The 14398-nt window shown below is 38.7% G+C and overlaps 4 protein-coding genes across 4 annotated transcripts; 1 reads left to right on the top strand and 3 right to left on the bottom strand.

Annotated features, from left to right (window-relative positions):
• Window positions 1-1182: 1182 nt before the first annotated feature.
• LOC148722168 (uncharacterized) lies at window positions 1183-4328 on the bottom strand. Its single transcript, XM_088736556.1, has 3 exons — window positions 4276-4328; window positions 3291-4019; window positions 1183-2019 (listed from the first exon to the last, which is right to left on the bottom strand). The coding sequence occupies exons 1-3, from the start codon at window positions 4326-4328 to the stop codon at window positions 1293-1295; spliced, it is 1509 nt and encodes a 502-aa protein (XP_088592682.1). The 3' UTR covers window positions 1183-1292.
• A 2413-nt stretch (window positions 4329-6741) lies between these two features.
• On the bottom strand, window positions 6742-7614 carry LOC148722167 (uncharacterized). The gene has a single exon (XM_088737008.1). The coding sequence runs from the start codon at window positions 7612-7614 to the stop codon at window positions 6742-6744; it is 873 nt and encodes a 290-aa protein (XP_088593134.1).
• LOC148722166 (uncharacterized) lies at window positions 7529-8288 on the bottom strand. Its single transcript, XM_088737300.1, has one exon. The coding sequence runs from the start codon at window positions 8044-8046 to the stop codon at window positions 7627-7629; it is 420 nt and encodes a 139-aa protein (XP_088593426.1). The 5' UTR covers window positions 8047-8288; the 3' UTR covers window positions 7529-7626.
• Window positions 8289-13305: 5017 nt separating this feature from the next.
• On the top strand, window positions 13306-14382 carry LOC148722165 (uncharacterized). Its single transcript, XM_088737007.1, has one exon. It carries the CDS (start codon window positions 13306-13308, stop codon window positions 14380-14382), a length of 1077 nt encoding a protein of 358 aa, XP_088593133.1.
• The last annotated feature ends 16 nt before the right edge of the window (window positions 14383-14398 follow it).

Below are 14398 nucleotides of genomic sequence, written 5' to 3'. Positions count from 1 at the left end.
TCATGTTTACAATTCATGCCATGAACCTACGAAAGGCGGCAGAAGACGATAAGTATCTCACAATCGTTTCATATCGTCGCTGTTAATTTTAGAAAACGTATGCAAACAAACGCCTTTTAAAATCACGTTGCAATGACTCCCATCATGTCAAAAATCTATTTCTTTATCAGATGACGTCACTTTCCTGTCCTTGCGTCAACCTATTACAACCAGTAGGGGCCAATAATTATAGAAAAGATCACCATCAACGTAACCATAGTTTCCTGATAGGTCCGCAGGCCTTCTTCAACCCTTTGACCTCTAAGAGTGACTAGCATCTAATTTCTCCTAACAATATCAGCCCTGAATCACACATTAGGGTCAGGAGAATAAACGAAATGATCACCAACTAATCAAGTTCTCCATGGTTTAACAAATTTTCCATGTCCCCACCCAAGGAAATGTGTAGAGAACAGTGGAAAATATACATGCTGATGTTAGGGTGTAAAGAGTTAAGAAGCCCCAAGTTTGTGTAAAAACTCGATCGACAAAAGGGATGACTTTTACACACACGCATTACGTGGTGGTGTAGGACATTATTACAGCCCAATAAAATGCTTATCTGACACCAAATGTTACATTCAATTCCGGTATTTATCGTTTTTGGATAATCCGTCACGAATCTGTGACTGGTATGTGGAACTGGGGAAGTGCAAGAGCCAAAATACCTTTTCGACCCGAGTAACCTTCAGTCTCAGTTTGAATGGGCAGATTTCTGTTGATAATGGTCTAAAAAGATCAATCTGTTACTTGTTGGTACATTTTCGGTCGTGCACATTAACTTGTGGTTCTTTGAATGGGGATATTTAAATCACATAATTATTGATATCTCTCGCTTGATGTAGAGAACTACATCGTGTGTGGCGGCAACGTCAGTAGAGAAAAAGCAGATATCTAGTATGATGATACGAGAAATTTCTCGGTTATAAAATTTTCGATTTCTCTGAAAGATAACTGAACAAAATCATTTACACCCAAAAACTGCTGGGCCAAACCTTCACTTTGCTTCTTTTAAATAATCAACTGCAATTTGCAATGCTTCAACAGAATATTTCGTGGGTGTTTTTTTCGCTTTTTGTCCAGGATTAATGAGGACCGTTCACAACTCAGACATTTTTATTTGCTTGTATTTTTGCTTTCATTCCCTTCGTTTTACATTAAGGGAAGAGAGAAGAAATATATTCCATCATCCATCCCTTAACTTAATTCCTAGGTCAGTTCAAGATCCGGCATTTTGAGCTGCTGTGCCGTCGTTATGAAAGCCATTCATCAGTTACGACCAGAGGGGAAATCAAGAACTTAAACACAGACCAACCACCTGAGCCTATCAATGTCGCAGAATCCATCCAATTATCGTGCGCATGGCTAGGAGGTGCACGTTTGTAGAACTTGTCCTGGTTGATACCATACAACAGGCCATCATTCATGAAGAAAAGCAACTTGAAATTGTTCCATCCTCCAGTGCCAATCAGAGTCGATGATCCCAACCAGTTGTCTCCCACATCAGAGGGTGGCTCTCTCTTGTGAAACTTTCCGTTTTCAACGCCATACAGCATTCCCTTTTTATCGAAGAACAAAAACTGGAAGACTTGCCAGCCGCCATTTCCAACCAGTGTGGCAGATCCCAGCCAGTTGTCCGAGCCATGTATAGGGGGAGCTCGCCGATAAAACTTGCCATTTGCGACGCCGTACAGCATCCCTTTAGGATCAAAAAACAGAGACTGGAAGACATTCCATCCTCCAGTGCCAACGAGAGTCGCTTCACTGATCCAGTTCTGTCCAGAAGAAGGCGGCGGCCCTTTGTAGAACTTATCGTTGTGAACACCGTGTAAAGTACCGTCTGGGTGGAAGAACAAATGCTTAAAGCTGGTCCATCCTCCCCCGCCGATCAAAGTGGCTGTTCCCAGCCAATTGTCGCTGACTTCTTGAGGTGGTTGTCGCTTGTAGAACTTACCAGTGTTGACAACTCCATAAAGTATTCTGAAAGGATCAAATCAGTTTTTGAGCTGCTACAAAGCAACTATATTTATCAACTCTTATCCATTTCGTACGGAAGGAAAGAAATCTATGTTTCTGTTATTGCTTTATATTGTACTGAGTTTTGCGCACTAAAATATGATGTAGGACCGAAAGAGGCGGTTTTTTTACGAAATGATGCTTTGGAGCATTGTGGTTGGTGTAAACTGCAAAGTAAGTCACATCAAGATTCACTAAGAAGCCTTAGAGAGAAATCTTGGGTAAGAACTAGTCTTAATCAAAACTGCTTACGACAGACGGTGTTTATTTATCAGGCAGAAATTTAAGCCTGGTTGTGTCCACCCAGACTCTTGAGTTTATTCCTTGCACACCACAGATCAGGACGCGACTTGCACATTCTCTCTTCGTTCTTCATAGCAGAGAATCACAATCATGATGAATAGCTGGAAAACTACTGTTTAATTGACATGTTTTCCTTAAACTTCAGACCTATCACCGATTCAAAATGTGTCCTCACGTCTTAGCCTAAAGGACAAACAACGTCATTCTCTATCATTTGACCTGGCTACGCACCACCAATCTATTCTAAAAAAAAAAAAACACCCACAGCAACAACGACAACTAAAGACTCAGACACTGATCCCCAAAGCTCTCTTCTAGTTAATGGGTGGAGCTTATTGTATAAGAAATATTTTTTCAGAAAATAAATATTCAGCAAGTTATTTGGCCATGGTTTCCTTCCTGTTGTAAGTTATTACGAAAAAACTGACGGGATCTTGTGGTTAGAAGTATCTTGAATATATTCACACCCCCGCTCTTTTATTTTTAAGGTATAGTTATATCTTGATCTTGTTTTGGAAAACTAGCTGCTATCATTTTTCAATGTTACGCTTTCAACATGATACAGTTGTATTTGCACAGTTATCCCGCCGATGGTAAACTGTCCCATGGTTTTACTGTTTATTGATTCTAATCAAATTTCTTTTTGGCAAGATTGCTTATCCTGAATTTTCTTCATCCTAACCAGCTGAAGTACTCATTTGAATTTTAAGCTGTTTACACTTAAGTTTATCTGTGTAACATCATTTAGCTCGCAGCTGAGGAACATTTCATCGTTTCCTGGTGTATCTTTCGTGAACGGAAGGAACTGAATAAATAGGGGTGATAGTATTCCTACCCATCCACACCTACAAATAAACCTGTAATATTATGCGCAACAACTTTAAGAAATGCACTACTAGAAAATTAACTTAATAGTGATAACTTTCAATTACCCCGCGGGTGGAGGAGGCCGCAGAGGAGACATCAGGAACTTGAACACAGACCAGCCGCCTGAGTCTATCAATGACGCGGAACTCATCCAGTTATCGTGCGCATGGCTAGGAGGTGCAAGCTTGTAGAACTTGTCCTGGTTGACACCATACAACAGGCCATCATTCATGAAGAAAAGCAACTTGAAATTGTTCCATCCTCCAGTGCCAATCAGAGTCGATGATCCCAACCAGTTGTCCCCTGCATCAGTGGGTGGCTCTCTCTTGTGAAACTTTCCGTTTTCAACGCCATACAGCATTCCCTTGTTATCGAAGAATAAAAACTGGAAGACTTGCCAGCCGCCACTTCCAACCAGTGTAGCAGATCCCAGCCAGTTGTCTGAGCCATGTGTAGGAGGAGCTCGCCGATAAAACTTGCCATTTGCGACGCCGTACAGCATCCCTTTAGGATCAAAAAACAGAAACTGAAAGACATTCCATCCTCCAGTGCCAACGAGAGTCGCTTCACTGATCCAGTTCTGTCCAGAAGAAGGCGGAGGCCCTTTGTAGAACTTGTCGTTGTGAACACCATATAAGGTACCGTCTGGGTGGAAGAAAAAATGCTTGAGACTGGTCCATCCTCCACCGCCGATCAAAGAGGCTGATCCCAGCCAATTTTTACTGGCGCGTTCAGGTGGATATCGCTTGTAAAACTTACCATTATTAGTAAAACCAAAAAGCAACTCTTCGGAGCTGTAAAGAAAATGTGAAATCTGTGAATTGAAAATCGACTGAGTTCTCCTTACAAGATTGAAGTCATCAAAAAGTTTATAAAGGAGAATAATGAACACCATGGTATTGCAAAATGTTCTTGGCTGGAGGCAAGGTGAGTTTAAGTTTGTAATCAATCCCTGCAAACAATAGCTTCATGACGTCACGCTGTCCTCATATATTGGGACATACCGGACTGATCAATTTAATCTTCTCAAACTAGTTTATTGATACTTACATGGCGAGCGTCACACAAGCAGTGATCAGCAAAACGCAGACGATAAGATTCATCACTGACCTGAAATGAGGACTGTAACACATATAATTATAATCAGCTACTATTAGATCCCTTCGTTCCCCATAAAAAAGTCTATTTATAAATAAGGATTACACTGATCAGACGAAATTTGAAAATAAATCTAAGGAGTTAGAGCTAGTTCCACTGACTTTTTCACCTTTGCCTGAGAAATTTATTCTGTGTTAGACTTTTCAGTCATCATTCTCGTTACACGTGGAGATTTGGAAAATATTGCCGGAAACAACAATGTTTATTTTCCTTGCAACTAGGTAAAAAACCAACGGCTGAATTCCTAAAACTTTTCAAGGGATAAAAATTGTTTAGATTGTTAAACATTCCAACGCTTAGCCCGAGTGCCAGGTGGGGAAGAATTTCAGTCCTTCTATAGAAGTTCCAAAGCGTACTTACGATTGAGTACAAGTGAGACATACTCAAACAAACGCTCTGGGCTTCAGGGTGAAATGTTGGCTAACTGATCTTAACCAGGCTATTTTATGGGTTTTCTACCTTGATTAATGACAAATCGATTACAGATATTGATAGATGGGAACTGTGTGAATGATATAGCGATGAGTCAGTCGTCCTCGATGATCAAATACAGCTGTGCACATGCTCCTGAATACGTGAGGTAATTCAGGATAATTATGCTCCAAGGATTTTATTTCATGTCCTTCTTTCATTAGAAAGAAGCTGAGCAGGCATACATAGGGACTCTGTAAAAGTGCTTTCTTAACTCTGAAATTAATCGATAAAAAACCTCTTTTAATTGTGGATAGCTGTGGCGACTCCCCAAAGAATATATGGTCATGAAATATTCCATATCTAATGCAGGTTATACCAGCATTTACTGTATTCCCTTGGACACTCACGAGTCACTCTTGTGGTAAAAGACAGAGCCTGAGTCTTGTCAGTCGTTTAAGGTTTTTGGACTGCGAGTTGAATGCCTTATAACTTTCTTTCAAACTGGATGTTGTTGAGTTAAGATAAAAATTCATGACTAACTGAGACAACTAGATCAGGGTTTATTTAAGAAGCTGTCTAGACTCTGTCCACCTATCAGAATCAAACAATCATACATTTGAAACAACTGGTACACATGCTTATCTGCGAGAATTTGAAACTTTACCTCGAACAATGCAAGTTATCGCCAGAAACTTCTGAAAAAAGCTTAAGGTGAATATTGTAAAATGGTAATCCGCCTTTAATTAGTAAGGTTCATTCTTGTCTGTCTTTCACCGGAGATAGATGAGTTTCCTCTTCCTCTTTTTAAGACGACTGAAACACGTCTCTTTGTAACTATATGCTCATATTTGAAATTAATCTACGAAGCCTTTCATCCATCGAATGGGTGGGATTTTTGACCACAGTACCTGATTTAGACCACAACTGAAGGAATCCAAGATAAACAATTTTAATTTCATGGAGCTAGATGAGCCTAACATCCGACGTCAGGTAAGAGAATCATTGCAAAGAAAAAACATTTAATCAAAACCACATTAACTCGCGCAAAAATTTAGAAAGCATGTATGTTTTAAGAACAAAACTAAGGCTGAAGTTAAAAAAATCCTATTTACAAAACTACTTATATTTTGCATCATGATGAAAACTTCAAAAGCTATAAGCACGAGTGCCAATTGGAAGGTCGTTACCCCTGCGATTGAGTCACAGGTGCAAAACCTAAAAAAAACATATTTGGTCCTCAAGGGGAAAAGATGGGTGAATGATCTTCACTAGACTTTTCAGTGTCATTTTGCCATCATTGACTGATGACAAGTCTGTCAAAGATATTTAACAGTTGGTTCATGCTTTAGCGTGAACTATCAAGTTATGGAGCACGTGGGAACTTTGGAGAGCACGAAAAGTAGAAGGAAAAGGGGGTTCCTGGCACATTTACAAAAATACCCTGAAAAACAGGGCAGTTTTGAAAAATGATTTCTTTTTCATTTTTTATCTCATTTAAAAAAAGACGATGTTTTTCAGGCACATTTTTTTCTTTCAAAAATCAAAGCAAAATTGAAGATTTGATTCAGTGGGTTTTTGGCACATTTTTAAAATTGCCTGAAAAAAAGGACAATTTTGAAAACTAATGTTTTCATTTTTTATCTCATTTAAAAAACAACGATGATTTCAAGGCAAAATGATTTACGCAGTTTCTTTCAAAAATCAAAGCAAAATTGAAGAATTTTGAGATTTGATTCTCAAGACAATCTCAAAATTCGTTTGAACCATCAGAAAAAAACTAATGACAATATCTCAGAAAAAACACATAAAGGCTTATGAAGCATTCTCTTCATCGAATTCCTTCAGGAGTTAGCTCAGTTTTAGGTGGAACAATCTGAAGCTCTTCTCTGACAAATCCTCGCTTTGGTCCATCTTTCAGATAGTAAAGAACAGGTTCTATTTCATTCACAAGTGCTTTTTCGATATTGAAACCTTTAGAGACCCGATTGGATCTGTTGCTCTTCTTTGTCCACCTTCTAACTCGCCAGTAGCATAGAGATATCTCACGTTTTTTGAATAGCCAAGTCTCTTTTCTTTCAAGCCAACAGGCCTTGAATAAGAAGTTGAACTCTTTGCGTCAACCACCTTTTCTTTGATTGCGTTAATTGGTTTCTTTCCAGTCAATCTTGTCTCCTCACGATTTAATGCTGAAACAACTTCTGGAAGTCTCTTCACCCATTCTGTTGATCTCGTTCTGTCTTTGAAGTTCATCTCTTCGCCGTATTGGAAACTAAAAAGGCGCTCACCCAACGTTCGATTAAATCGCTCAACTATCCCTTGATCTCTATGAACGTTTACGTTTCCTCTTCTAATTCTCACATCATGCTTTGCCATCTCTCTAGTTGTTTCACCCATGAATTCACGTCCAGGATCAACCTGAAGAATTTTTGGCCATCTCAATGGTCCTCTTTTGTAACTTGTCTGAAAAGCCTTTGAGACCTCAGAAGATTCTTTTGAGGTGAGAGGTACAGCAGCCTTGAATCTGCTCGCAACATCGACCACTGTCAATGCATATTTATAGACCTTTCTAAAAAGTTTGTCATGAGGAAGGAAAAGAAGATCGGCCTGATGGAGTGTATTTGGAAAATCAACATCAAACATTGGCCGTGGGATATGCTTAGGTGCAGGCAAATAAATCTGCCAGATGGCTTGTCTCATCAGCCAAAGCTTTGCGACATCTTCTGGAACCCGAGCTTCTTCTGCCAACTTTTTCACTGCACCCAATCCCTTCCAAAATCCTTTCGGGCTATAGTAAACTCTTGAAAGTTTTCTCTCCATTTTCTTTTGCTTTCACAGAAATCGACTGGCAGCCAATCCCAAAGCCAAAGCCTTTCCTCCGGCATAAATCATGTCACCTTGTTTCTGTTGTGTGCGCGTTTTGTAGAAGTTAGAAAAATGTGGTTCTTTCATATCAAGTTCTTCACTATGTGCCTTGTTGTAAAGCTTTAAAGCATAATCTGTATCAACAAAATTTTGATTTGCCTCTTTTTTGATTCGGTCGTTTGCTGCAATCCAATCGAGAAGCTTTGTCCGATTCTCTTGATATTTCTCATAAGCTGCCTGGTATTTTTCTACAGCAAGATCATGTCTCTTCTTCTCTTCTTCAACACTATTTTTATCTCCACTCAAATATTTTGCGAGATAGCTCCCACCAACAAATGCAGTTGCATTGATGAGTGCTCCTCCAATCATTATTGCTATGCTTGCCATTTTATTAATCGCTGGCAAGTTTTCATCATGAAATTAATCTCATAGAATATTGAGTTAGTCTGCGTTGTCGCCGCGAACTTAAATGCATTTCTTAAGATGGCAAAATCTTCTGTTCTTCAAGATATTTTTTTGCTGCGATTGATCCAGCGATCACGAGAGTGAACTTTACATAGTTCATGAGATTTGAACTCGGATCAGAAGTCATCGGTTCTTTGATAACTCTCTTTGCTACCCATCCAATTCCAGCAGCCAACCCAGTCAATGTAGCTGAATCAGTCAAACTTTTCACAAGTGTATTATCAGACGTTTTTATTTGGAAGACAAAAAAAATCAATCCTTTGGTTTTACTCCTTTTGGAATTTGAGGCAACTCCGCTGATTCCCCCGCAGAGATGCGCTGAATTTGCTTTAGTTCTGGATTTGGTCGTGATTTTACGAGCTCCATCAACTCTTTCCTTTTATAGTACAGTCCAGCCAGTGAAAGAACAATACTTGCAACTGAAAGAATTTGAGTGAGTGAGAATGATGATGATGATGATGATGGCTCTGGTTTTGGTTCTGGTTCTGGCTCAAGGTTTGGTGACCTCACCTTTTTTTGCTCTGTAACTCTTCTGTTATGTTCAGCAAGTTTTTTCCCCGAAGCGATACGCCCTGGATCTTTTTTCGGTTTCGTCTTATTTTGATCAGTTGAAGTGACTTGTTGTGCTGTCGGCGACTGCGACTTCGACGGCTCTGCTGGATCTTGAGATTCTTTTTCTTCCATTTTATTTCTTGTCACATTATTTTTAAGTTCTTATTCAAGTTCTTATTCAAGTTCTTATTCAAGTTCTTATTCAAGTTCTTATTCAAGTTCTTTTTCAAGTTCTTATTCAAGTTCTTCACAATTACTTTCTACTTCAACATTAACCACATTTGGTTTTAAGGGAACTTCAACATTTTTGGCAGTGAGAAGAGCAGCACTTGCGATCGCCATGTACTTTCCATACTTCAAACTCAAGCTTCCTGCAATCATTCCGAGTTCTCTCTTCACAATGAAGTCATCGTTCAAGTCTTTCATGAGTTTTCCTTCGTCAACAGGGAGAAAATACGCCAACGCTTTACACGAAAGCTGAAGAAATGTGTCGATTATCGCATCACAAGTCTTTGAAGAGATTGAGGCCTCATATCTTTTGAAGTACTTCTCAACATCTTTTTCAGAAAGCCTTTTGACTTGATCCTGGGTGAGAGAGACACCGATCATTTCCTTTGCTCTTCCACTCGCAACGAGAATAGCAAGTTGCTCTCGGTGATCTGAATCACTTGTGGGTTCTGCTTCGAGAATGTTCATAGCAATAATATCTGTGATTGCTTCTTGTTCTTTGCTCGCTTCGCTCATCTCTATTTTATTTCTTTTTCAAATTTTAAATCGAAAGGATGACGAAGTGATAAAATCAGATGAGAATATTCCTCATTCTTCAGCTTTGCTATTAATTTAATTTGCTCTTCTTTCGTCAAATCACCTGCATAATCATCAAATGTTGCCTTCATATCCTTGGCCGAAGGTGTGTAGAATAAAACCAGTGCAGCAACGTTTTCTCTGAATGATTTTGCGATACTTGTCATCTGCTGTGTGAGCACCCAAACAGTGATTCCCTTATGTCTTGCACTAAATGCTAAATTCACGAGTTCATTTGTCCTCTGCTTCACATCCTTTGAAGCCGCACAGTCATCAAGGATGATAAGTGTATTAGTTCCCTCATAAACAAAACTAATGAGCTTGAGACAAAAATCAATCTGGTTTTGAAGTGGAGTCAAGATAAAGAGGTCTTTGTCTAAATCTCCAAAATTATCATAAGTTTTGTTGTGGATGAATGTTGGACAAATCAAAAAAATGTAATCGAATTTCTGATTGAATTTATTGCTCAAAAGATTGACGACATATTTTGTCTTTCCTGAATTTGTTGGTCCAACTATTAATGTATTGAAAGGAATATTTTGAGGATTCATATTTTATAGTGCCCATGTGAAAAATTTGAGATCTTGTCTTCTCTTATGATTGTCCTATCATCATTTGCACTCAGAGCAATTTTGTTGATGGTCTCACTGAATATCTCATGTCTGTGTGATCTGATTGCATTCATCTTTCTCATTTGTATGTTTCCGCTAAATAAGCACTTTTTGTAGTCTTCGTGAGTTATATTCTTCTTTATCACAGTCTCCTTGATTCCCTTGCACTTTTTCTCTTCTTTACCCTCAAGAATATCGTAGCTGTAAAGTTTTGCTCTCAATCCAACAAACTCCTCAATAATCTTTCCACCAGCCTCATCTTTCATCATGCACACAACTTTTTTGTTGCAACCAGTTGGGATCTTCGATCAGGGTCTCCTTAAGGTCCCAAGAACTAACTTTAAGACCTTTGGTGATCGTGCCTTTGCCCGTTCTGGACCTTTTTTGTGGAACGAACTGCCGCTTGAAATTCGAAACAGTCCAAGTGTAACGATTTTTAAGTCAAAGCTTAAGACACATCTATTCAAGCTGGCTTACAGTTTGTTTTGATATTTTGTCGTTTATCATTTTATAAATTTGTAGTTAATAATGTTGTAAAGCGCTTTAGAATATTTTATAATTTTAGCGCTTTAGAAATGTAAATTATTATTATTATTATTTGAAATGTGGTCTTTTGGAAAGTTGCTGGTGTCACACTTTTCTTCAACATCTGCTGCTATGTCTTTGTAAAAGTCCTCAGTTTCAATCTCATACATGAGACTGTCAGTGTCTGTGAAAAGAAGCTTGGCTTTATCTCCACATTTCTTTTTTATGTAGTTGTAGTGGAAATCGTACATCAAAGTCTTGCTGAGATCAAGAATAGCCATTCCACAGAAAACTGGCTTGTCAAACTTTATTGATGTTCTCCCCGTATGTATTGCAATGAGATTTTCGTCAAATATTGTGCAATGCTTGAAGTTTGGTTTTGCTGAAAGCTTTTGTGCTTTCTTTCGATTGTTCAGAAGCCTCACATCAACTCGTTTCCTGATGTTTTCCATTGTTTTTCCAAACACAGAGTTGTTCATCAACTTGAAGAAATCCTTTTCAAATTCATTTTTTGCATTCGTGCGCAAATTTGTGTTGAGCTCTATATAACTTTTCAGCCAAGGTTCTTCTTCAAATTTGATTCCTCCTTAAATCTTTTTCAGTCTCAAGCCGAGTTCAAGGCACTGTTTGAGATTCTGGTGATGAATGATATATTTCTTCTTATCGTTCAGATTTGGCACAAGTTTCCCAACTTTGTTTGAGTGGATCATGATTCTCTCTTGAGCAAGAGGATAATCGTTGTGAAGATCATGAAGCTCTTTTGGATATTCAACCTCAAGAATGCAGGGAATATCTATCTCGCTCGCTCTCCAGTCTCCAATCTCTTCTTGACTCATCCATTTGAAACCTCTGACAGGAAGAGGTTTGCACATTGCCCATCCATAAAGATTGTTTGTGTCAAGATAAGTCAGATATTTTGATGGTTTTTTTCTGTCAAACTTTAAACTCATGTATTTGTTGTTTGCTTTTCCATAGCGATTTGGGATCATGGAGATTCCTCCACGAATTCCTTTCTCAAACATCAGAAGCATGTCTGGATCACTCAAAAGCTCAAGCTCAACTTTTGTCACCTTATTGTGAAATCTCACCTTATCTTATTTTGAAATCTCATTTTCAATTTCCTTCTGGCAATCACAAATCTTTTTCAACCTGAAATCAGAGCTTGAATTTGGGAGAGAAGTATACACCGGTGTTGCACTTGGTAAAATATTTTCAGCAGACATTTTTAATAATTAGATTATCTCAAACTCAAATCTCATTGGCATTCCATTAAAATCAATTATTTTGTCATTTTCATCAGTCACAGAAATCTTCATTGATGTGATTTCATTCCTTGGAGATATTTTTCGCGGTGATGGGGTTTCAGAAAAATAGTTCACCCTCTCAAAGGGTTCTCCTGCAATGTCAAAACACGCAAGAACTTGTGACGGCTTTCCATTGAGAAGGTTTTCATTCTCATCCAAAAGATCACAGCGGACAAGATAGTTGTTAAGTGATGAAAAAGTTTTGACAAATTTATTTTTTGCAAACGCCGTTTAATTCCAAGAAGATCAGCCAGATCATTATCAAGAAGAATCTTTTTGTTTTGAGGATTTTTAATGATTTCCAAACTTGCCCTTGAGGCATTCAGTCGAACTTTGACTCCTTCGTTTTTCAATCTATCCTCAAGAGCTTCGCCAAGGCTTTTCAGTGAATAATTTCCTTCAGGAATTGTCTTTACAGATGAATTGTCCTGAGCATCAAATATAGATATTTCTCCAGAGCGACTCAAGTTGTGCCATGAGTTGTAAAGAGAACAAATCACAAGCCTGATATGCTCAACGCTTCGCTCAACAAGATTCAAAAGAGGTTCTTTGAAGAGAACTGTGAAAACACAGGGAAAAGCAGAAGTTTACTTAGATCAAGCTAATGGTGTTCAAACCAGCGTCTCAGGATCAATCAGAAAAGACTGGGATGATGAAATGAAGCGCGCGCTTGGAATAGCAGGATTTCCCATTGAGCTCACTTTGAATCCTTCTGCAATTAAGGAGGTTCCAGCAGTTCCTGTAACTGACACTCCGTTACAGTTTGAAATACGTACCTTTTAATCTCGACGATTCACTTGTACATAACACACAGAAAAAATACAGAATTAACAATGCGAACTTAAACCCAACGAAACTAAAATACAACGAAAGGAATACGAGAAACTACAGGAAAGTACAAACGAAAGCGTAACTACTTACAAGATCTGTACGGCACTCCGGAATAACAACGACTGAATGAAAATCACAACTACGATGTTATATAGCAGATAAAAGGCTAAAACAATAGACTAAACAAGGCTACACAATACTCAAAGGCGATTGCATGAAACAACGCTGACAAACTTAATTTACATTTTGACAGCACGAAAAAATACAAACTAATAAATACAGAACTGAACTATCGAGACGAGAACTATTTACACTAATTACAATTAACAAAGACGAACGACAGAACTGATAAGAAAAAAAAAATAATAATAATAATAACTCTCGTGGCTACAGTTCCATTTCACGAGACTTTGAAAAGTCACCTTAATGAAGAGATAAAGATATTTGTTACCCCAAATCAATATTTCAAAGCAAAATTCAGAGAAATATTCACAAGAACGAAAATTCTGCACAGCTCAGGCGCAGAATCAAAGAGATGGCTTGCTGGGCCGAATATGAGCTACTGGCCTCAACAATTCAACTTTGCTGTGTGGTGCGCTACTTCAGGCTGTGGAATCTCTCGTGAACTATTTGACATGGTTCCAGAACAGATCAAATCGTTTCTGCAGTTTCACATTTATTTCACACTCAGAAGAATTCTCTCTGAGATGGGTGGAACACAGAGTGAACCGGCTCTCCTGGGCGACACAACTTTCAGTCAGATGAAAAATAACTACGATCAGCCGTCGTTCAAAAGATTGTGTTCAGAGTTTGGAATTTCGTCAAGCACAGACTTCCGCTTCAAAAAAGGAAGAAATCACGGTCTCGGATCTGTTTTCATTTATGTCACAAATACTGGACCTATGGCAACTGCAATCCCATATCCTGGTAACAACAAGTTCAGCGATGAAGGTGGAAAAGCTGAAAAAGGCAATCTGGTATATTTCATAAGGAATGACAATGTTAAAGTTGAAAAACAGTTTGAGTTTTTCATGGCAGATAAGTCAGAAGGCTTGGCTCAAGCCGAGATGGCGAGATTGAATCAGTTGATTGAGGCATTTGTTTATTGTATTCTTGGTTCACAAGTCAATGTAAGATCGTCCATCTTAGGTTTATCAGGAAGTGCGAAAGAGGCACAGAGTGAGTTCCTTGTTTTAGTTGAGGATGCGATCAGAATGACAGACATCTCAAAGAGCGTGCAGAGGTTTCAGCTCGCGATTGATGAGGCGAAAGTGAGACTTGATCTTACAATCTCACTAGGTAACTGGCTGATGCCTTCAAATCTTCTTTTGAACACACAGAGCACAGTTGGGTATAATAACAAGCTGAAGAAGGCAAGTTCTGACATGAAGTTTGGGGTCAATAAATCAGTGAATTTGAAGATGAAATCAGTCGGAGTTAAGCATATGAATGGGGGCTCATCAAAAATCAAGAGGCCTACTTCTCAAAAGACTTCAACTGAGGTTCAGTCTGAGGCTACGAAGACAAGCAAGAGCAAGAGCGACAGCGATACAAATCATGATAAAATTAAGGTTGGATTGATTTCGGTTGGACTGGTCTCTGCCTTCCTGATTTATCGCCTTTTGTTTTGAAATCGCTCAACCATGA

The sequence above is a fragment of the Stylophora pistillata genome, chromosome 10 (genome assembly GCF_964205215.1).
Source record: "Stylophora pistillata chromosome 10, jaStyPist1.2, whole genome shotgun sequence".
Classification (NCBI taxonomy): Eukaryota; Metazoa; Cnidaria; class Anthozoa; order Scleractinia; family Pocilloporidae; genus Stylophora; species Stylophora pistillata.
The sequence above is the reverse complement of the archived record's forward strand: the minus strand, read 5'-3'. Positions and strand labels throughout refer to the sequence as shown.